Source organism: Rhincodon typus, chromosome 4, assembly GCF_021869965.1.
Source record: "Rhincodon typus isolate 14 chromosome 4, sRhiTyp1.1, whole genome shotgun sequence".
In the NCBI taxonomy this organism is placed as follows: Eukaryota; Metazoa; Chordata; class Chondrichthyes; order Orectolobiformes; family Rhincodontidae; genus Rhincodon; species Rhincodon typus.
Window position 1 is genome coordinate 47,682,430 of NC_063335.1, and position 23,521 is coordinate 47,705,950.

Sequence of the window (23,521 nt, forward strand, 5' to 3'; positions counted from 1 at the left end):
AATGGCATACTTCCACACTTGTAGGGATTCTATGATTCTAAGAAAAGTTGGGGATTTCCTATCTCACCATTAGTTCATCAATCTGAAACAGTTCCTGACCAATGCCGTGAAGCTATGGTTAGTAAATTAGATACTGAAGTACATTTGCAGGATAATTCATTTTTATAAACAAAGCACATAATTTTGTCCTTGTACAAAACCACAGTTAAGCCTCAGTTAGAATATGCTGGCTAATTTTGGTCGTCCCACATTATGTGGGTAATACTGGGGCTTTGGAAAGGATTCAAGGGATGATCACATGATTCATATCCAGTTTAAAATACCATACTTGAGAGAAATAGTGATGTTGAAAGTGTTTTGATCAAATGGTGGAAGGGTTGGTTAGCACAGTTTGCTGGACCACTTGGTGACACCAACAATGCAGGTTCAATTTGAGTGCTAGCTGAAGTCACCAGGAAAACTGTCTTCTCAACTTCATCCTTTGAGGCATGGTACCCTTCTAAACTCATCACTAGTCACCTCTCTCTGATGGTCTGCTGGTATGATGACAACTTTCACACTTTGAAAGGACTAAACTGTGTTTCCGTAAACTAACTTTCTACTGAATAGATTAGAGTACGGAGTCACACTTTTATATTATGCAATGGCACAGCAATATTAAGAAATGAGTATTTTCCAAGAGAATAGTAGATCTGAGGAACAAGTTGCTGGCTCATGCAATAAAAACTGATTCACTAAATTCTTTCAAGTGAGAGTAAATACCACTGGGTGGACATTATCTTGGACTAGAAGTGGACAAGGTGGGAACTTCAGACTACATTCAAAAGCAAGATAAGTTGGAAAAGGAAGACAGAAGTTTATAAATCTGTTTAGAAGACAGAAGACCAGGGCCAGAGCATTGGCAACAGGGGAATTTTGGTATATACAGTAAACTTTTCTGTATCCACAAATTCACCTACCTGCACCAAAAAAAACTACCAACAAAAATCAATATCTACAGATAAGTTATGTAAATGCAATTTTTGATGAGGTCCACACTCGTGAATTTTATCGGTCATGGGGATTCTCAGGAACAGAGTGACCACAAGACAATAAGACATAGGAGCAGAAATTAGGCCTTTCAGCCCATCGAGTCTGCTCCACCATTCGATCATGGCTGAAAAGATTCTCAACCCCATTGTCCTGCTTTCTCCCCGTAACCCTTGATCCCCTTGACAGTCAAGAACCTATCTATTTCCGTCTTAAATATACTCAGTGACCTGGCCTCCACAGCCTTCTGTGGCAATGAATTCCATAGATTCACCACTCTCTGGCTGAAGAAGTTTCTCCTTATTTCTGTTCTAAAAGGTCTTCCCTTTACTCTAAGGCTTTGCCCTCGGGTCCTAGTCTCTCGTACCAATGGAAACATCTTCCCATCGTCCACTCTGTCCAGGCCATTCAGTATTTTGTAAGTTTCAATTAGATTCCTCCTCATCCTTCTAAACTCCAGCGAGTATGGACCCAGAGTCCTCAAATGTTCCTCATATGTTAAGCTTTTCATTCCTTGGGCCATTCTTGGGAACCTCCTCTGAACTGCTCCAGGGCCAGTACATCTTTCCTGAGATATGGAGCCCAAAACTGCGCACAATACTCCAAATGTGGCCTGACCAGAGCCTTATACAGCCTCAGAAGTACATTCCTGCTTTTATATTCAAGTCCTCTCAAACTAAATGCCAAAGTCGCATTTGCCTTCCTAACTACTAACTCAACCTGCAAGTTTACCTTGAGAGAATGCTGGACTAGAACTCCCAAGTCTCTTTGCACTTCAGACTTCTGAATTTTCTCCCCATTTAGAAAATAGTCCATACCTCTATTCTTCTTGGGACTGCTGCAGATGAGCTATGTGCACAGTTAGACACATGGGGGTATGTTTTTAGCTATTATTGAGATATGACTGAAAGCTCAACATTTCATTACAGGATTTCGGAGAAAGATTGAAAAAGTGGGATGATTGCAATACTGATTAATGAAATACTTATACCTGTCAGGAGAGATGAAATGATAAAAGGATCATTAAATGAGGCCAAATGGATTAAACCAGAGGATAAAGTCATAGACCGGAAGAGTAATTCTTTTTCCTTCATTGAGGGATGTAAGCATCATTGTTAAGGCCAATATTTGCTGCCCATTGTTAAATGTCAAGAAAAGGGCAAAGAATTATCAACAGTAAATGACTGGTATTTTAGCTCCAAGTCAGGATGGTGTGTAACTTGGAAGGGAACATGCAGATGGTTTCAATGTGTTTGTTGCCCTTGTTCTTCTAGCTGTTAGAGGTCAAGGTTTGGAAGATACTTTCGAAGGAGGCTTAGCACATCACTACAGTGCTTCTTGTAGACGGTAAATACTGAAGTGTGGCGTTGTAGAGGTAGTGAATGTTTTAAGGACTGATGGAGTGCTGAATAAGTTTTCTGCTTTGCCCTGAGCAATGCTAAGCTTTTGAATGTTCTTGAGAGCTGCACTTTGCAAGAAAGTGGGGAGTGTTCTATCACACTTGTGCCTATAGATAGTGGACAGGCTTTGAGGAATCAGGAAGAGTTGTTTATTGTAGAATTCTCAGCAGTTGACCCATTCCTGTAGTCACAGCATTTATATAGTTTATTCAGTTGAGCTCATTGTCAATGGTAACCCCAGGGTGCTGCTGGTGGCCAGTTAAACAATGGTAATATCACTGAAATCCAGGGGATTTGTTAAGACTCTCTGGCCATGGCTATTGACTGGCATTTGTGTGCTACAAACAATACATAGACCCCTAAACAGTCAGAAGCAGACAGAAGAGCAAATAAATACGCCAACCCTTTAGAGCTCAAAAATATGAGGGCAAGTACCACAATATTAACTGGCACAGAATTGGTTTTAAAGGCACAGAGGGAGCCGAATTCTAAATTTACATTCAGGAGAACATTTTAGCTAGCACTGAGCAAGGCACGGGCGTGTGATTTGTGATTTTGTTTTAGGGAACGAAGCTGGGGAATGGCCATCATTGGAGAGCACATACAGTCATAAACATGTACAGCACTGAAACAGACTTTTCGGTCCAACTCGTGGATGCTGACCAGATAGCCTAAATTAATCTAGTCCCATTTGCCAGCATGTGCCCAATATTCCTCTAAACCCTTCCTATTCATATACCTATCCGAGATAACAAGGTGTAGAGCTGGATGAACACAGCAGGCCAAGCAGCATCAGAGGAGCAGGAAGGCTGACGTTTCGGGCCTAGACCCTTCTTCAGAAATGGGGGAGGGGAAGGGAGTTCTGAAATAAATAGGGAGAGAGGGGGAGGCAGATAGAAGGTGGATAGAGGAGAAGATAGGTGGAGAGGAGACAAACCGGTCAAAGAGGCGGGGATGCAGCCAGTAAAGGCGAGTGTAGGTGGGGAGGTAGGGAGGAAATAGGTCAGTCCAGGGAGGACGGACAGGTCAAGGGGGTGGGATGAGGTTAGTAGGTAGGGGATGGGAGTGGGGCTTGAGGTGGGAGGAGGGGATAGGTGAGAGGAAGGACAGGTTAGGGAGGCGGGGATGAGCTGGGCTGGTTTTGGGATGTGGTAGGGGGAGGGGAGATTTTGAAGCTTGTGAAGTCCACATTGATACCATTGGGCTGCAGGGTTCCCAAGCGGAATATGAGTTGCTGTTCCTGCAACCTTCGGGTAGCATCGTTGTGGCACTGCAGGAGGCCCAGGATGGACATGTTGTCTGCAGAATGGGAGGGGGAGTTGAAATGGTTCGCAACTGGGAGGTGCAGTTGTATAGTGTGAACCGAGCGTAGGTGTTCTGCAAAGTGGTCCCCAAGCCTCCGCTTGGTTTCCCCGATGTAGAGGAGGCCACAACGGGAACAGCGGATGCAGTATACCACATTAGCAGATGTGCAGGTGAACATCTGCTTGATGTGGAAAGTCTTCTTGGGGCCTGGGATGAGGGTGAGGGGGGAGGTGTAGGGCAGGTGTAGCACTTCCTGCGGTTGCAGGGAAAAGTACCTGGTGAGGTGGGGCTGGAGGGGAGTGTGGAGCGGACAAAAGTGCCACAACGATGCTACCCGAAGGTTGCAGGAACAGCAACTCCTATTCTGCTCGGGTACCCTGCAGCCCAATGGTATCAATGTGCACTTCACAAGCTTCAAAATCTCCCCTCCCCCTACAGCATCCCAAAACCAGCCCAGCTCGTCCCCGCCTCCCTAACCTGTCCTTCCTCCCACCTCAAGCCCCACCCCCATCTCCTACCTACTAACCTCATCCTGCCCCCTTGACCTTTCCGTCCTCCCTGGACTGACCTATTTCCTCCCCACCTCTCCACCTACACTCTCCTTTACTGGCTCCATCCCTGCCTCTTTGACCGGTCTGTCTCCTCTCCACCTATCTTCTCCTCTATCCACCTTCTATCCACCGCCCCCTCTCTCCCTATTTATTTCAGAACCCCCTACCCCTCCCCCATTTCTGAAGAAGGGTCTAGGCCCAAAATGTCAGCCTTCCTGCTTGTCTGATGCTGCTTGGCCTGCTGTGTTCATCCAGCTCTACACCTTGTTATCTCAGATTCTCCAGCATCTGCAGTTCCTACTATCTCTATCATATACCTGTCTGGATGCCTTTTGAAATGTTATTATCGTATCAGCCTCCACCACTTCCTCTGGCAGTTCATTCCATATGCACACCACCCTCTGTGTGAAAAAGTTGCCCCTTAGGTCCCTTTTTAAATCTTTCCCCTCTCACCTTAAACCTAAGCCCTCTAGTTTTGGAGAGATAGTAGGAACTGCAGATGCTGGAGAATCTGAGATAACAAGGTGTAGAGCTGGATGAACACAGAAAAAAGGGTCTGATGAAGGGTCTAGGCCTGAAACGTCAGCCTTTTTGCTCCTATGATGCTGCTTGGCCTGCTGTGTTCATCCAGCCCTGCCTGCACCTTGTTGTCCCTCTAGTTTTGGACTCCCCTAACCTGGGGAAAAGACTTTGACTATTTACCCTATCCATGCCCCTTATGATTTTAAAAACTTCGATAAGGTCATCCCTCAGCCTCCGAGGCTCCAGGGAAAATCGCTCCAGCCTATTCAGCCTCTCCAGATAGCTCAAACCCTCCATCCATCTGTCGAAGATATTATAATTCAGTTGCATTTGAAGTGGTCATGTAAAAGGAGATCCAGAATAAAAGTTATCAGTTAGGGAGAAGTTAATTTTAGTAATCTGAAGTTTGTGATTTAGTTAAAATGGACTGTAGGCAGCTATTTGAAGTAAATGAGTATCAGATCAGTTAGAAGCAATCGGGGAAAAAAATCAAGTGAGTGGTCAAAGCAAGTTTGTTCTCCTAAACAAACAGGGTAGAATAAATAAAAGCTAAGTTTACGACAAATATTAAGGACTTGTTGCTGCAAAAAACATAGACGTAAGAAGTATAGGCGTGAGATAAAACAGCAAGGTCATGAAAAAATATTGGCAAGTAAAATTAAGGAATACTTAGAGAATTTCTTGTAAATATATTAAAAGCAAGAGTAAACTAAAGAAACAGTATGGCTCAGTAAGGACCATGACAGTAATCTCTATATCGAGGTAGAGGATATGGATATGGTTCTTAATGAATACATGCAAACATATCAATTAGGAGTAGGACCATTCAGCTCTAAGCCTGCTCTGTCATTTGATAAGATTATGGCTGATAATGATTGTCGTCTCATTTTCACAGTTCTAATATATATACATGATACAAAAACTTTTAGGACTGGCTTTAAAAAAGTTGTTTTAATTGCACAAAATGCTAATAAAAAGTTCCAAAGTTGAACATTCTAAGACAATTGCTCTTGAGACTTACCCACCACTCCTGGTCCTCTTCACCGGTTACAACAATCACTTCCCCCTCAATAAAGGTAAGTTCATCGTCATTGTCAGCTTGGCAGTCATATATGGTTTTTACCCGGCGGATTTTGTTCTTTGCCTTTGAAGAGAAGTCGTGATTATTAAGACTGCATATAAAGAATGCATTTGTCATTGTCAGCAACTGCAGCATTAAATTTAAGCATGAAAACAGAACATCTTTGGCACAGGAGAAGATATGTATCATAAAGATATTACAAGTTTAGCTGCACCATTTTTACTGTATTAATTACACAACTTTTTCATTTAGTGCTAAGTTCCTATTTTCCAATTTTCATGTTGAATACAAAATTAGTATAACTACAATCGTGTAACTTGTGTTGGTAAACAGATTACTTGTCGATGAACTTATATGATCTTTAAAACTCAATGATTTTTATTCGGACATTGAATATACAGCAGATTTCATTTATGGGCACCTGGTAGCTGTAAGCATGAGATCCTTTTTGCCAAATGCCACTTACAGTTAAATTGGCTGTGCTCATTAGTCTGACGGATTCTCAAGAAGTTGGGAAAGGGATGAAATGATAATGATCTGATGTCCTGTATGGGCGGCATGGTGGCTCAGTGGTTAGTACTGCTTGAGTTCGATCCAACCTTGGGCAACCAACTGTGTAGAGTTTGCACATTCTCCCGGTGCCTGCATGGGTTTCCTCCGTGTGCTCCAGTTTCCTTGCACGGTCCAAAGATGTGCAGGTTAGGTAGATTGGTCATGCTGAATTGCCCAGAGTATTCAGGGTCATGCATGCTAGGTGGATTAGCCATGGTAAGTGCAGGGTTACAGGCACTGGCTTGGGGTGGGGGTTGCTCTTTCGAGGTCAGTGTGGACTCCATAGGCTGAATGGCCTGCTTCCACTCTGGAGGGAATCAATGAAATGTGTTCTTTAAGAGTATAGATAGTTTGAATTGTGCGATAGGAATTCTAACAGTTCACCATTAAACTGATGAACTGCACAAAACTGTCATGGCTAACTTGAAATTCTATGCAAGTTCCTGATCTCAATGCTACTTGCTGTTTAAGAAGCAGCTTCAAACAGCTAAGTAGAGCTGTACTCACAATGTTTGAGAGCTGTCCACAGAGCATTGTGCGGTTTTCATGCTGTTATCATACTACTGACAACAAATACACATTGTAATAATTATTTAGCTTTCCTTTAGGGTTGAATATATTGAAAGGCAATGCTGTTTAAGCTCTGAATTAATACCCAAATATGCAAAATCAAAGAGCACTGCTTTGACGTAAATTCTTCCTTCTCCCAAGCAGGAATGTTTCAACGGTCTGATAGAGCATCTGTTCTGAAGACGAGTTTATCCAGCACCTTCCGTTTTTATTTGGCTCACTAGCATCCGCAGTATTTTGCTTTCATGTTTTTGCATAATACTGAAATCATGGAACCATTTCATGAAACACACACTTCCAGGTCCAGGTTTCATGACAATGAAAACTAAGAATGTACCAGGAGTCAAAAAACACACATTTTTCTGTATTTTCAGATTGTGCAACAGAAATGCCCTGGGACTGATACTCCGGTTTGTTGAGCGCTAAAATTATTTACTCGTGCCACCGTGTGGTGCTGTTCTTCCTGCACCAACAAGTTATACCAGTGGTTGAAACTGATAGATTTTAGCTAACTAAATAACTGAATTTTATCGAAATTGATTCCTAGCTTTTAAAAAAGAGTTTGGAAGATCATTTTTCTAAAATTATTTTCCTAAAACCTTCAGGTATTAGTTTATGTGGGCGGAATAAAGCAAATTCTGTTTTAATTTACAGGATTTTTATCAGAGCTTTGATCTTTGTCCTAAATTTTTTTTTGTGTAAATTGAAAATTATTGCTTTCACTATAATATTCATGTAATGGACCGACATTCAAAGTAATGCTATCATGCGAGCAAGGGTGCACAATGACTGACTAATTTCTCAAATTCATAATTCATTTCCCTTTGCTTTTACACAATGTGAAGATTTTTCTCAAAACATATCTTGACATAAAACTTGTTAGAAACCAGCAAAATTGTAATGGCTAGGGACTTGCATTTATTCTGTTGGCAGCACAACAATGCAAGTGTGTTGCAACAGGACTTCAAGTTTCCTGACTGCTGCATCGTAAACCATTTTGTCACTTGCAACAGTTTGAAAGTGCAGAGAAAACAGATCCTCTTTTTCTTAATCCATGAAGGAAATAAGGGTTATTGGGGAAAATGCAGGGAAGTGGAACTAAAGATCATTTAATCTGCCATGATCTAATTGAATGGCAGAGCATACTGGATGGGCTGAAAGGAGCAGAAGTAGACAATGTCTTATATTAGAAGAAGGAATTCTCATTGGAAACGGTGAATCAACTCTCTGAAGAGTAAGTGCACTCAGTAGTGTGTAATTTGTTACCAATTCTAGGTGTCAGTGACTTGGAACAGTGTTAGATGATAAGGAAAAGAGATGTCTTGTGTGGTCCTCTACATACCTTAGAAAGTTTCCTGGACTTAATACAGCCTGGTCCAAGAAAGGAAGTGGCTCAACTTTAAGGGCTTTATTGGTCTCCAATCTAGGAACTTTGCTTTGTAAAAAATTTCTCCCGATGAGCCGTGTAAGAAGCTATTCTCAGCTATAGGTTGACTGTGTTTTGTCAATTGTATTTTCTTCTATTCATGATGAAGGATGAGAAGTTTCAACTGGAGTTTACTCTTAAAACAAGGATATCAGCTTGAATAGGCAATATCTTATAATTATTAGTGCTACAAACAGCATGGGTGATTTTGTTGAGTCAATAAGACCACATTCTATTATTCAAGAAACCCCATACACCTAATCTGTTTTAAAATCACTGATGGTTTAACCAATGTCCCAAAATAGTCCTTGTATTTCATATGGCATCATAAAAACATTTAAATACTTTGAACATGGTCAAAAGAGTTGAACTCCAGGATGGAGGTGAGAATGACAGCCCTTGAAAATCAACAGTTGAGTGAGTGTGATATTAAGGAGCCTTGGAAAAATGAGCCACTTGAAATTGGGTGGGGGAAGAGGTGAAAAAAAGAGCTCACGGTCATCTTCTCAAGGGCAACAAATGCTGATCATCCTAGCAGCTCAAACTTCCCATTAAAGAACAAAAAAAAAGCCTTCACTGGTTGGAGTAATACCTAGCACAAAGGAAAATGACTGTGGTTGTAGAAGGCCGATCATCTCATACCCAGAACACCTCTGCGGGATTTCCTTAGGGGAGTGTCCTAGGTCTAACCATCTTCTGCTACTTCAATGATCTTCCCTCCACCATAAATTTGAAAGTAGGGATGGCTGCACATGTCCAGTACCATTTAGCACTTTTCAGCTACAGGTACAGTCCTATCCACATGTAGCAAGACCTGGAACACATTCACTGCCAAGTAACATTTGCTAAATGCCAGTGTCAGGCAATAACTATTTTCATTTTCCTTGACATTCAATGGCGTTATCTTTACTGAATACCCCAATATTGACTTCCAGGATTTACCACTGACCAGAAACTGAACTTGACCGCTTTATAAATACTGTAACTACAACAGCAGGTCAGACATCAGGAATTCTGCAGTGTGTAATTCCTGACTCGCCTTCTGACTCACCAAACACATGGCATGAGTCAGGAATATTCACTGTTTGCTTGGATGAGTGCAGCTTCAAGATACAATAGGCACCTGATTCACCATTTTCAACATTCACTCCCTCCACCAGTTACATAACAGTGGCAGAGTGTGCACCATCCAAAAGGTGGACTGCAGCAACACCTTCCAAACCCATGACCTCTAACACGAAGAAAGACAAGGCAGCAGATTCATAGGAGCATCACCACCTGCAAGTACCTGTCCAAACCACACACGATCCTGACTTGGAACCATACTGCCATTACCATACCACTGTTCAGTCAAAATCCTGGAACTCCCTACTCTGCATGGATTGCAGCAGTTCAACAAAGTAGCTCATCCAACTTTGGTGTTACACAAGAAGTCTCTTTTCCTTATCATCTAACACTGTTCCAAGTCACTGACACCCAACTCAACCCCCATCTCAACTTCCTACCTACACTCACCTTTACTAGCTTCATCCCCACCTCCTTGACCTGTCCGTCTTCTCTCCACCTATCTGCTCCACTATCCACCTTCTATCACTGCCTTCCCCTCTCTCTACTTATTTCAGAGCCCCCTTCCCCTCCCCCATTTCTGAAGAAGGGTCCAGGCCCGAAACGTCAGCTTTCCTGCTCCTCTGATGCTGCCTGGCCTGCTGTGTTCATCCAGCTCGACACCTTGTCATCTCGGATTAGTGTTGCTGAGGCTTCAAGCTTCTTTCATTTTCTTATTTATACTATATCCCACACGACCACTTCTATGTAGACCACTGGTGGCCTATAAATAACTCCAACCAGTGTCTGCTACCACTTGCTGTTTCTTAGTTCCACCAGATTCCTTACATTTTATTTGATTTGAGATTCTCCTTTACTGATGTACTGAACATCTCATATTATGAGAGCAACTTTCCCTGCATTTCCTTCTTGACCCTCCTTCCTTTATGTCAAACATTCTTGAATATTCAGTTCTCAGTCATGGTCACCATGCAGCCATGTTTCTGTAATTCTAAATTACATCATAATCATTTATCTTAACATTTGCCTTTAGATCATACACTTGCGAATACTGTGTGCATTCAGGTGGAGTACCCTCAATTTTATTCTTTTTGACATCATTCCACATTCAAGGCATACTCAATGCTCGGCTCTGTTTCACCTTATTTCTAGGATTCCTCACAGCTTTTCTATTTCCTGTTACCAACTTAGTTCACTTCCAAATGGTGTTATCCGTCAGGTTCCACTGAATAAATTGATTACTTTAAGTTTAGACCAGTTTTGACATTTAAGAATGAGATATGGATTTTTTTTATGTCCATCACTGAGTTTGTTTGTAGGTTTTAAACTGAAATTGCCATACGCCACAGGTCAATTATTTTCTTTATTAGAACTGACCAAAACATTTTTTGGTGACTAATGTGAGACATACGAAGTAATATATCAAAGCTTGGTGAAACTAAATTGCCAAAATTTTCAACATATTGTCAGGCTGCAAAGGCTTTTTCTCCCCACTGTTCTTGGGAAAGCATAGTGATGTGCTAACAGCTCCCTGGTGCCGGGGTCAAGGATGTCAGGAAGTGGCTGCAAGGAAACCTGCTGGGGAAGATGAATAGCAGAAATCATCGTCCACATTTGTACAAATGACTAAAGCAGAAAGAGGAATGTTGTCCTGCAGTTAGAATTTAGGCAGCTAGGTAGGAAATTAACAATCAGGACCTCAAAAGTCGTAATCACCAAGTTACAGGAATCAACTGTCATGTTGAAATATAATATTATAGTTTTGACAAAGACCTAGCTCAGAGAAGGGCAGGACTAGGTGTTAAATATTCCTGGATACAGAAAAGATGAGAAAGGAAGGAAAAGAGAGGGAAATTATCTCAATTACTGGGAACATCGCAGTGCTGGAGAAAATGCATGTCCCAAAGGGGTCAAGGATAGAATCTGTTTGGCCAAAATTAAGGCCAAAGTAATTATTTTAATTAGCAAATAGAGGGAACAAGTTTCTATAGTACATTCAGAAAAATTTTCTACAATAGCATATGTCAATTTCAATGAGAGAACAGGCACTGTTGTGCCTGGCTCTTGGGAATGAGATGGTTCTAGCACCTGTCAGTAATTGTCAGTAGGAGAACATTTATGGGACTGTGATCATTGTAACATAAGGTTTATAATGGTTATGGAAAATAATAAAGAACAATCAGTAAAAATAACTAAGTGAGGGAGAGCCAAATTTTTTGGTTTAAGGACAGACCTGTGTCGAATAAATTTGAGTCAATGGTTGGTAGGAGAAGTGATAGACGAACAATGGGAACATTCAATGGGAACATTGTCTTGAAATGGAAAAGTACAGCAACAACTTCAGAGCTTCCTGAATGACAAAAGAGATGGACATTAAGAAAAGAAATGTGTACTTATGACAGCCATCAGTTAGGAAATACAATTGGGAACCATAGTAAATATGGAGGGTTTACAGAAGAGGTGAAAAAGCAAATAGAGAGAGATTGGCAACAAACATAAAACAGAATCACAAAGTCTTCGACAGACCTAAGCAGTTAAAGAAGGAGTAGGATCAGCGAGGGACCGAAAAGCAGATTTACGCATGGAGGCAGAATGCTTGCTGGAAGTATTAAATACTTTGCTTCAATCTTTACTACAGAAGATGACACTAACCGTGCCATGTGGACAAGGAGTTAATTCAGACACCAGAGGGGTTTAAACTGAAAAGGAGTTAGTACTTTTAGGCTGTCTGTCCTTAAAATGTCAATTAGGCAACAGAACCATATGAGATGAATCCATGGATATTGATGGACATGAGAGTGAAAATTGCACAAGCACATGTTTTCCCTTGTGTGGTGCTAGAGGACTGAAGAATTTGAAATGTTACACTCTTGTTCAAAAATGGGTTTAAAAATAAGCTCAGCAATTACAGGCCAGTCAGTTTAAATTTGGTGGTGGAAAAACTTACAGTAATTCGTAATAAAATTAACACTCTCACGGGCAATTGCAGGTTAATTAAGGAACATTAGCAAGGGTTTCTTAAGGGAAAATAGTGTTTAACTAACTTGGAGTTTTTTGGAAGAGGTTACAAATGGTGTTGATGAGGGTAATGTTGTTGATGTGGTATACGTGTATTTTCAAAAGGCATCTGATACAGCGTTGCACAACAGACATGTGAGCAAAACTATAGTTTTTGATTAAAAGGGACAGTAGCAACATGCACTTGAAATTGGCTAGTGACAGGAAATGAGTAATGGTTAGTACACGCTTACCAGACTGCAGAAAGATGTATAGTGGAGATCTCCAGAGATCAGACTTGGGACTCTTACTTTTGCAGATATACCTTAATGACCTGGATGTTTTGTGTGCAGAACAGTTTCAAAGTTTATACATCCCATGAAACTTGGAAGCAATTTGACTGTGAGGACAGGTTGGTGAAATGAGTGGATAGGTGACCAATAACCTCTATAATTCTTTGTTTGGTGCATGGACCTCTGAGGTCCATGAAAAGTGACGACTTTTAAAACTATAAATCAATATGCTGACATGTTGATCAGCATACATGGAATCTTGAAGCTGCTGTGCAGCTTAGAGGAAACACCACAGGTAGCAGACAAAGGTTAATAAGAAGAAATGTGAAGTTATAGATCATAGAACTATTATAGTGCAAAAGGCAGCCGTTTGACCCATCATGCCTGCACCAATTCTATTACCAAGTGCCAATATCCTGCCTTTTCCCCATATCCTTGCGCTCCATTACTATCCTAAAAAGCATGCATTGCTCTCTTGAATAACTCCATCGAAAATGCCTCCACTACTCAGGGTATAGAAAAGTATTTTCTCACGTCACTCTTGCTTCTTGTGCACATCACATCAAATTTATGCCACCTATTTTTCTTTCCTTTTTACGAGCATGAACAGCTTCTCCCTATCTATTCTACTCAACCTGCTCATGATTTTGAAAACCTCTATCAAATTTCCTCTCAGCCTTCTTCTCTTCAAGAAGGATCCCAAATTCTTGACTCTATCCTCATAACTGAAATGATACATCTCAGTATGAAGAACATGGAGAGACAATATAAAATGAAAAGCACGATTTGAAAGAAGCAGAGAGACTTTGGCGTATATGTGCATAAGCCATTAAAGGCGGCAGGACAGGTTGAGAAAGTAGTTAACAAAGTAGACAGCAAACTAGACTTTATAAATAATAGCACAGAGTACAAGAGTGAGGAAGCTAAGCTGAACTTGTATAAATTACTAGTTTGGTCTGAGCTGGAGCACTGCACTTTTGGAAGGATATGAAGACACTAAATAGAATGCAGAAAAGACTCGAAAGAATGATTTCAGGGTTGAATTATGAAGATAGAAGAAGTTGTGACTGTTTTCCTTGTAGAAAAGGTGGCTGAGAGGAGATTTGATAGAGGTATTCAAAATCATGAGGGATCACAGTGTAGTAAGGGAGAAACTGTTTCCATGGGAAGAAGAATTGAGAACAAGAGGGCACAGATTTAAATAATTAGTAAAGCTGCATAAGCATTTTAAGAAAAGCATTATAAGAAAAAAAACATTATCAGCGCAGCAAGAGGCCACGGTTTGTGATGCACTGGCTTAGAATGTAATGAAATCAGAAGGGAATTAGACTCTACTCTGTTAAGGTGAGAAGGCAGAAAAATGGCAAGAGGTGGGGTCTATTCATTTAGAGGGCAGTGGAAAAAATATTGGGCCAAATGGCCATCTTCTGTACTTTTACAATTCTCAGATTCTCGAACATCAAGATTGACACTGCCTCTATCACTTCCAGGCAAGACATTCCAGATCCTTAGCTAAATTGCACAATAAAGGTTTTGCTCAAGTTACTTCTTTCTCCTTACCAACACATTAAATATGCCTTCTCGAATTCTCAAACATTTCCCACTTGCAATTTTGTGTAGAATAGTTGTGATATTGAACACCGCTAATCAAATCTCCTCTTAATGATTTTTCTCTAAGGAATTCCACCACAACTCTCCAATTAATCTATGTAACTTAGGTTCTTCATCATTGGAATAATTCTCATGGATCTTTTCTACACTATTTCTAAAGTCTTCCTATCCTTCCTAAATTGTGATTGTTTGAATTGGACACAATATTACAACCAAAGCTGAATTATTGTTTTATAAATGTTCATTATAATTTGCTTGCTTTTGAGGCTCAATGTCTTTTAATCACTTTCCGAAGCTGTCCAGTTGATCTTCAATGATTTGGATGCGGAGTTTCTGTTTGTGTTTGCTTCTGTCTAGCATCCCCCGAATTAGTTAACCTTTTCCTGCTTCATTCTTGATTACAGATTAAATTGAACTTGAAATAAGTATACTTACTGTATTTATCTTGCGTGGTAGGGGTACAGGGGTTTCAGGTAAACTGGGAGATGTACCATTCGCATCTTCAGATGGCTGTTTCTGCAGCATGTCCCTTGACTGTGGTTTTGGAGAAATCTCTTGAGCCTGTGGCTTTTGGGACACCTCCCCAGGCTGGGACTTTTGGATGACTTCTCCTATGTGGGGTTTTTGAGGGATTTCTCCTGGCTGTGGTTTTGGAGGCAGATCTTTGGGTTTTTGGGGCAGGTCACCCGGATGCGGCTTCTGGGGCAGGTCGCCCGGATGCGGCTTCTGGGGCAGGTCGCCCGGATGCGGCTTCTGGGGTAGTTCTTCCACATATGATTTCTGGGTCAGATCTCCCGGATGTGGCTTCTGAAAAGTGTCTGGACTTGATTTGTCTACTGAACTGTGATGGATACTATCGATTTTTCTCAGAGACACTGGAAGTAGGAATGAGTATAAAGATTAGTGTTTTTCAGCTGAATGGGCATTTTGGTTATAAAACCAAACATCACCATAAAATATCTTTCACTCTTTAGTAGGGACACCTCCCAGAGTTTGTGAAAATCATTTCATAAATAGATTAAACATAACTAGACAAACAATGTGAACCTTGCTTTGAAATGAAAATTAGTTCTAATCAAAATATAAAGCTTATTTTAACGCGTCTTACACCATTTCTTCCTTTCCCTCAAGTTCAGATGACAGATGTGGGTCTTTCTAACTCCAACGCAATCTTATTCTATAATACTTTAGAAAAAGAAAATTTATTTCCTATAGAGATTTTTTTCACATTTCCTAAGACAGTCTATTACTAAGAGATGCTCAATTTGGTGTCCTAGCAGAAATCTTGGAAATAAAACTTCTCACTTTTTGTTGTAAGCAGGATTTGAATGTCAACTTAAAATGGCATTTTAATGCTTGTTCCTATGGTTAGGTGAAAGAATTTAGGATTCCCTCATATCAGAAGTATTTCCTCTTCCCAATGCCCATTCCTACAGGCACTCCCAAAAATACCAGCTAATTTCCCATCAAACCAGTAAATTTGTTTTTGTTCTTCAATGTTCCCCTATCTAAAGGTGTTACCTCATCCTGGTAAGGTTCATACTTGTCACATCTCTCCAAGTATATTCACTAAATGCAAGTGAATCTGGTGAGAACTTAGACATTGAATTCTGCAAGCTACTTATCCAGTCAAAAGAATTTTAGCTTCATCCGTATGCACCCTCATCCAAGACCTACACAAGAGTTCTCTTACAAGATAATGATGTATATTATGTTCTTATGACTATATACGCCATTTGTCAAGCTTTACACACCCATGAGGGAAACTGGATGTGCACCAAATGAAAAACTTTTAACAAACTAGATTCCACTGGTATTTCGTAGATATTTTATAGAAAGAGTGGGAAATAATACCTGCCAGTGAAAAAAGCTTTAAATGTAAGAGCTAATGATGTAAAATGTTACAATATCATGTTAAATTATAAGTTTTAAGTATTTGAATGTCAACGGTAACTCACACACATTTAACCTTACCTTTTTGAGGTAGCTTTGGAAGCACCCGTGGACCTAAGGCAGTTTTTGTGGTTCCAGTTCCAGTACTGTAAAGCAAATGAAAGATAATAAGTCACCAAATGGATAACTAACTATGAATCATGCTTCCAAGATGAAAATAAAAGTATATAATCTCTTGAATCTCTCATTCTGTTTTGCCCTGTACATTTCCCAAATATGAATAGGGACTTTATGCTGTGGGTAGGAATATTTCTTGAGTAATAATTATTTCAAATATTGTCAGTCTTTTAGTTGAAATCTATAAAACTGTATCTTCCAACACAATCAGATAATATTGAAAATATGCTACATTATCTCTGGCGTGTGTGCAATTGTCAAGAGTTAATTTTTTGGGAGGCAAAGAAGAGTGGGCCACATTTCAGGTTCAAAAGGGTCATACAACATGATTGTGGTGGTCACTTAAAAGTTATCTGGTAATGTGCAGTTACCTTTTGACAAAACTACACTTAGAGGAACCAGGATTAACCATATTATTCATATAGCCTTATCAAATTGCTGAGGGGATTTGCACTGTTTAGATACTTCCTTTTAGCAAAGCTCCTTGTGCTCAATAAAAAAAAATTGATCAAAAGTGAGAAAGATAGATTTGTTGCAACGGGAAAGTGGACATTTACTGAACTTCTTACAAAACTGGTCTTATTGGATAATGAAGTTTGAGATTGTATAGTGGTGGAAGATGAGCTGCTGGTTAATAGGTTCAAACATGTGTATCCACCTATTGATGAAAAGAGAGCAGGCTATGTTTGGAACCTTGAGAAAAGGCTTATCCAATACATTGGAACAATATTAGACTAGTGAGAATGAGTTAATTTATGTAGTTTGACCAATTGTAAGAAACAACAGAATCACCATGTACAAATGCACCATTAAATGCTATAACATCCACTGAAATAGATGATATCCATCAAAGGTGTGTTAATTTTATACTCAATGAACATTTGTATATAACTTGGCAAGTTAAATGCCTCTTACGTGCGTGATATAAAGACTTACCTTCAAAATTAGTCCATTTTGCCATGAAAACAAGTTTAGAAAAACTGGGATATTTTGAGTCAACCAAAGGCCCAGAATTAGACTGATCCAAATGTGACCCAAACAATCACTGACATTAAACCAGGAGGAGGCTGTTAAATGACTGTGATGTTTCATAGGCCATTAGGAACACTTTTTAAAAAATGACAATCAATTATTATCTTAACTTTCAAAGCGATTAGAATTATGCAACATTTAAACTCCAGTAATCCTACAATAAATGTGACCTTAAATTGGCATTAGATAGTTCCATTGAGTAACAATCGGAGTACTCCAAATTCAGTAGGATATTGGTCCTTTAGTTAGGAAAGAAGGCTCATTTATAATTTGGTTTAAACATCAACCATGTATCAAAAAAATCTAGTTACCTTGATTGTTGAGGCAATCCCTCAAACTTATTTCCTGTTCGATTTGACTGTGGGGGACCAGTATCTGTGCCTAAGAGACAGTTAAATAATACTTTAGGTTAATTTAACATTAATTTAGATATAAACAAAAACATACAATGACAAACTACCAAGAATGGATGCCAGCAAATTTCGATATCAAAAGTCAAGCATAATTAAACAATAACCAGAATTTAGATGACTGATCGCTAACTCTAAATGCAGCAAAGAATTCCAGTTAAAAAACGTTGGGAATATATTATCCACAATAAATAAACAAATACTATTTGTATTATTCGTTATTAATTTTAAAATTTTGAACCACAAGCTACTTTTATTTAAATTGCATCATTTCCCCTAATCTAGTTCCCATCATTTATTCACATTTTAAAAGGTGGAACATTAATTAACAAATCATTGGGCCAGATTTTGTAATTTTAATTGTGAGACCACTATTTTGGAATAAATTGTCTCAGCAGCTTCCAGTGTGTTCAACATGAAAATCAGGAAGCTGCTGTTAGATCTGTCTTGATCCTCCATGAGCTTTACTACAGCAAGAAACTTTAAAATAAATGAAAGATGTGAAGTTTTGGTCTTTACCCTCTAGTCACCTGCTAAACATGCCAGAAAAAGCCACAGCTTAACTGGTCAAGTTTATGTGAATTTTGAATGGCATGATAAATTTTAATCATGGCAGATAACTAGTCAGACAAAATTTACTTTTCCAGTATGTGGAGAGTCATTTCTTCAGAACTAAGTTACTACATGTCATGGTGCATAAGATGAACTCATTTTTCTGGCTGCAAAAATCATGAATTTGCATATACTCAGTACATCTGTCAACTCTTTCCCAGCTGCATACTGTATTAATATAAGTGGTCAGCCTCAAATGTTTACCTACAATGGATGTTTGTTACCAGTACCTTATAACAAGTTGCAAGGCATCAAGCAGATGATATGATATGGGCCATAATGAGGAGATGTGTAAGAGTTTAAGATATGCCAACACAGAGCAGAATGACAAAGATGGCAACCATCCACATCCATAGTTTGCTTTCATATTTGGTGGATCAAGTCGACCTCCTTTTTTGCAATTTTTTTTCAGGTCTTATAAGGTTGCCTTGTGCAACATCTACAGGATTATTGGAAATGCTAAAAGAAAAATTTTTCAAGTGAGAAACAACCTTTTCAGTCATTTGAAGAGCAGCATCAGAACTGACAGCATCTAATTGCGGGTGCTGGGGGAGGTTGTTGTGGGGTGTGGCGGGTGGAGACTGTGGAGAGAATAAGAAATGGTTTCTTGCAGGACAGCTATAAGCGGGGAGATGAAAAGGTGGCTTATGTGTCAACTTCCGTGATGTACTGGTGAAACCCAAATGAACGCTGCAATAACGTGGGCATCCTGGACAGTGACGTGTGCTGCTGGAGGTGCACTCCTCTCATCACCTTGCACTTCCTACCTCCTCCTCTCCGTGAATAGACATTCTGTTCTGCACCTTAATCCTCTGATGGTCTGGAACCTCTTTACTATTCAAGGTTGTGAAAAGCACAGTGCAGTTTGACCATTTTGGAGACCCTGGCTGAGGTGTACTGAAGGGAGCATCCAGATCTCTCCAGGATTGTTCAGTCTGCCTTCTTAAACAATTGCATTCCACACGCTGTAGGTTGAATCATAATACCTTTAGGGAGGGAATTCCAGTGACAGTGAAGGAATGGTGATATATTTCCAAGTCAGGATGGTGAATGGCTTGGAAGGGAACTTGCAGGTGGTGGTGTTCCCATTTATTTGCTGTCCTTGTCCTTCTAGATGGAAGTGGTCATGGCTTTGGGAAGTGCTGTCTAAGGATCTTTGGTGAATTTGCACAGTGCATCTTGTAGATAGTACACACTGCTGCAACTGAGTGTTGGTGGTGAAGGGAGTTGATGCTTGTGGAATGTGGTGTCAGTCAAGTGGTCTGCTTTCTCCTGGATGGTGTCAAGCTTCCTGAGTGTTGTTGGAGCTGCACCCATCCAGGCAAGTTTGAGTATTCTATCAAACTTCTGACTTGTGCCTTGTAAATGGTGGACAGGCTTTGGGGAGTCAGGAGGTGAGTTTTCTAACCTCTGACCTGCTCTTGTAGTCACGGTGTTTTTCTGATGAATCCAGTTGAATTTCTGGTCAATGGTAACCCCCAAGGATGTTCACAGTGGGGGATTCAGTGATGATAACACTGAATGTCAAGGGATGCTGATTAGAAAGTCTCCTATTGGAGATGGCCATTGCTTGGCACAAATGTTACTTACCACTTGGCAGACCAAGACTGGATACTGTCTAGTATCCAGTATCTCTGAGATACTGTCTTAGAGTCATAGAGTTGTACAGCATAGAAACAGATCCTTTGGTGCAACTGGTCCATGCCTACCTGATATCCTAAATTAATCTAGCCCCATTTGCTGTAATTTGGCCCTTATCCCTGTAAACCCTTCCTATTCATGTACCCATCCAGATGCCTTTTTAAATGTGCTAATTGTACCAGCTGATTCCCTACACACACCATCCTCTGCGTGAAAAAGTTGTCCCTTAGGTCCCTTTTATATCTTTCCCCTTTCATCTTAAATCTATGCCCTCTAATTTTGGGCTCCCCTACCCTGGGAAAAAGACCTTGGCTATTCACTCTATCCATGCCCCTAATGATTTTATAAACTTCTGTAAGGTGATCCCTCAGCTTCCAACACTCCAGGGAAAATAGCCCCAGCCTATTCAGCCTCTTATTATAGATCAAACAGCCCTCCTCGTCTTGTTGCATTTAAACATGGATTACTTCAGTTTCTGAGGAGTCGTGAATGGTGCTGAACATTATGCAATCATCGGCGAACATCCTCATTTCTGACGTTACAATGCAGGGAAGGTCATTGATGAAGCAGCTGAAGATGGTTTGGCCTAGGATACTATTCTAAGGAACTCCTGCAGAGATACTCTGGAGCTGAGATGACTGACCTCCAACAGCTACAACTATACTCCTACTTGCCAGGTATGACTCCAACCAGTGGAGAGTTTGACCCCTAATACCTACTGATTCCATTTTGCCAGGGCTCCTTTACGCCACACACTGTTGAACGTAGCCTTGATATTAAGGGCTGTCACTCTCACCTCTAATCTACAACAGCATAAGCATCCTTCATGTAAATCTGGTAGGCTAGAACTCCAAACTACATAAAATAACCTCTCAGTACTGGTACTATGAATGAAACTATTCCCATTAGCAGGTGAGAAAACAGCTGTCAGTACTGAGTACATATTGACATGTTCTCTTGACGTAGATTCAGACCCTTAACATGCTACCATGTACTCACTTTGCTTTCACTAACGAGCATTAGAAAGCCAAGGAAACCCATGCACCAAAAGCTTAACTTAAAAATACAAGTCAATACTGTTCTAATTAAGCGATCAACTAATGCTAATCGGCAACCTTCTTCTCCTTAGGAGGTTGCCTACATGCAACTGAAAGTGCAACAAAACCTGAAAGTCTTGATGCCACTTCCAAAAACATTAAGATCAACCCTACTGGTCTCACTAAGGAATCTTCAACCTTATTGATCTGAGACACACACAATGTTGTTTGCCCTATTTACAAACCACATAGATGCTCTCTAGAAGGTGTTGCACTAAAAACATTCTGTCATAACTGAAAGATGCTCCTCTGAAGAGCACATTAAGTTTCTGGGCAGCTTTAAACAACTGCCATTTCTTCACCACTGACAGTAAAATCTGGGCCAATAACCATTTAGTTAACATCACAAGCAGTTTTTGGTCACCTTTTCTCTTTCAGTTTAATTTCTGCCACAAGTGTTACATTTTTAAATGATTAGAAGGAGTTTCTATTTCTAGCTGATATTTCCAACTTTGCCACAATGTTCAGCAAAAACAAACAACATCAGTTGTAGTGCAAGATGCCTATTTATGTCCCAAGAGTGATTAATTGTTGTAAGCCAAAGATGAAAAACTTGTACAAACAAGAATGTTTTACTATTTAATGAAATTATACAAACTAATTAGTGGTGCTCTTGTGGTGCATGGTTCAAGTCCCACCTAATCCAGAAGGGCTCTAATAGTGCAGTGGTAGTGTCCCTATCTCTGACCCAGAAGACTCAGGTTCAAGTCCCATCTGCTCCAGGGGTATGTAAAAATGGGTTGATTAGAAAATACCCCAACTTGCTCCAAAGATGTGTCATAACACCCTGAACAGGTTGATTACAAAATATTTACAAATAAATTAGCATCAATGACTAGATTAAGATGAACACATTCTATAGGTCAGTTTAAATCAAATGCAGATTGAAGCCGAGCTGCAAGAACTCAACAATCCCACCACTAGGAGAAGTGAAAGGATGCTGAAAAGGCACCATGGCAGCAAGTTGACCTTGGAATAAGCTAACAGAAGTTGGGTTTGTGAGGTCAGACAGGCAGACTCCTGCGAAATTGATGGGAGGATGGGGATGTATGAATGTGCCTCTGCAAATCCTGCAGCATTTCTGTGGGGTAGAAGGGCCACCATTGCTAATTGAATGCCAGCAATGGCAGGAAGATGGATTTAACTGACCACTTAAATGACTTATCATCTTCCTCCACTCCTGGGAAATGCCGTTGCAGTGTAAAAATAACAGGCACCACAACAACACGCCCCAAAAATCTCCTACCCGCACCTCGGCTCACCATTCGACAGCCATCCCTTGCATCCCTAGGGGACTAGTATACTACATTTCTCACTTTAATGTTATCAGCAAACTTTGAAATTATGCTCTGGTTACCCAATTCCACATCATAAAAATCAAAAAGAACAATGATCTTAATGGTACTTAATGGATGCCACCACTCTATACTTTTCACCAAATTCAAAAATAAGTGCTCAGTCAGTTTCGCAGCTTTTGCTCATTTAATCTTAAAGTGCTTTCTTCAGCCGGCAGATCAAGACAACAACATTTGGATAATGCACATGACTTATGCCCGAATGGCCGATAAAACAGATCCTGTGAAAGTCAGCTTACAAAGTAACAATTAACAATGAACAATCTTTTTTGCAAGCTTTTTCCTCGTAGGAACGACATGTTGAGTTGCACTGATGCCCATCTGATTGATCTTTGGTTAGTGACAGTAAAACACCTCAGTGCTCATTGCTCAGAAAAAGTGATTGTTTTACCAAAGCAGAAAAAACTAAAGCTCACTTCAACAAATTGATAATTCATTTGAAAGGAATGAATCACACTGTTCAAGAAATCTTTATAATCAGCATACACTGAATGACGTAATTATGTGGTGCCACTATTTAAGAAAGGAGGTAAGGAAAAGCCAGGGAACTACAGACTGGTGAACGTGACACCAGTGGTGGGCAAATTGTGGAGGGAATCCTGCAAGACAGGATTTATGTGTATTTGGAAAGGCGGGGACTGATTAGGGATAGTCAACATGGCTTTGTGTGTGGAAAGTCATGTCTCACTAACTTGATTGAGTTTTTTGAAGTAACGAAGAAGATTGATGAGGGCAGCGTGGTGGATGCGATCTTTATGGACTTCAGGAAGGTGTTCGACAAGTTTCCTCGTGGTAGACTGGTAAGGTTAGATTACATGGAATAAAAAGAGAACTAGCCATTTGGATACAGAACTGGCTCGAAGGTAGGAGACAGAGGGTGGTGGTGGAGGCATGCCACTGCT

The 23,521-nt window shown here is 40.3% G+C and overlaps 1 protein-coding gene across 3 annotated transcripts in view; it reads right to left on the minus strand.

Annotated features, from left to right (window-relative positions):
• The window catches only part of LOC109937727 (arf-GAP with SH3 domain, ANK repeat and PH domain-containing protein 1-like), a 315,453-nt gene that overhangs the window by 5,569 nt on the left and 286,363 nt on the right, over nucleotides 1-23,521 (minus strand). For all 3 annotated transcript variants that reach the window (XM_048595762.1, XM_048595761.1, XM_048595763.1), the window contains 4 exons: nucleotides 17,816-17,885; nucleotides 16,377-16,441; nucleotides 14,838-15,277; nucleotides 5,829-5,951 (listed from right to left, as the gene is read on the minus strand). In XM_048595762.1, the coding sequence (XP_048451719.1) occupies nucleotides 5,829-5,951; nucleotides 14,838-15,277; nucleotides 16,377-16,441; nucleotides 17,816-17,885 (698 nt within the window). The remainder of the gene's footprint in view (nucleotides 1-5,828; nucleotides 5,952-14,837; nucleotides 15,278-16,376; nucleotides 16,442-17,815; nucleotides 17,886-23,521) is intronic.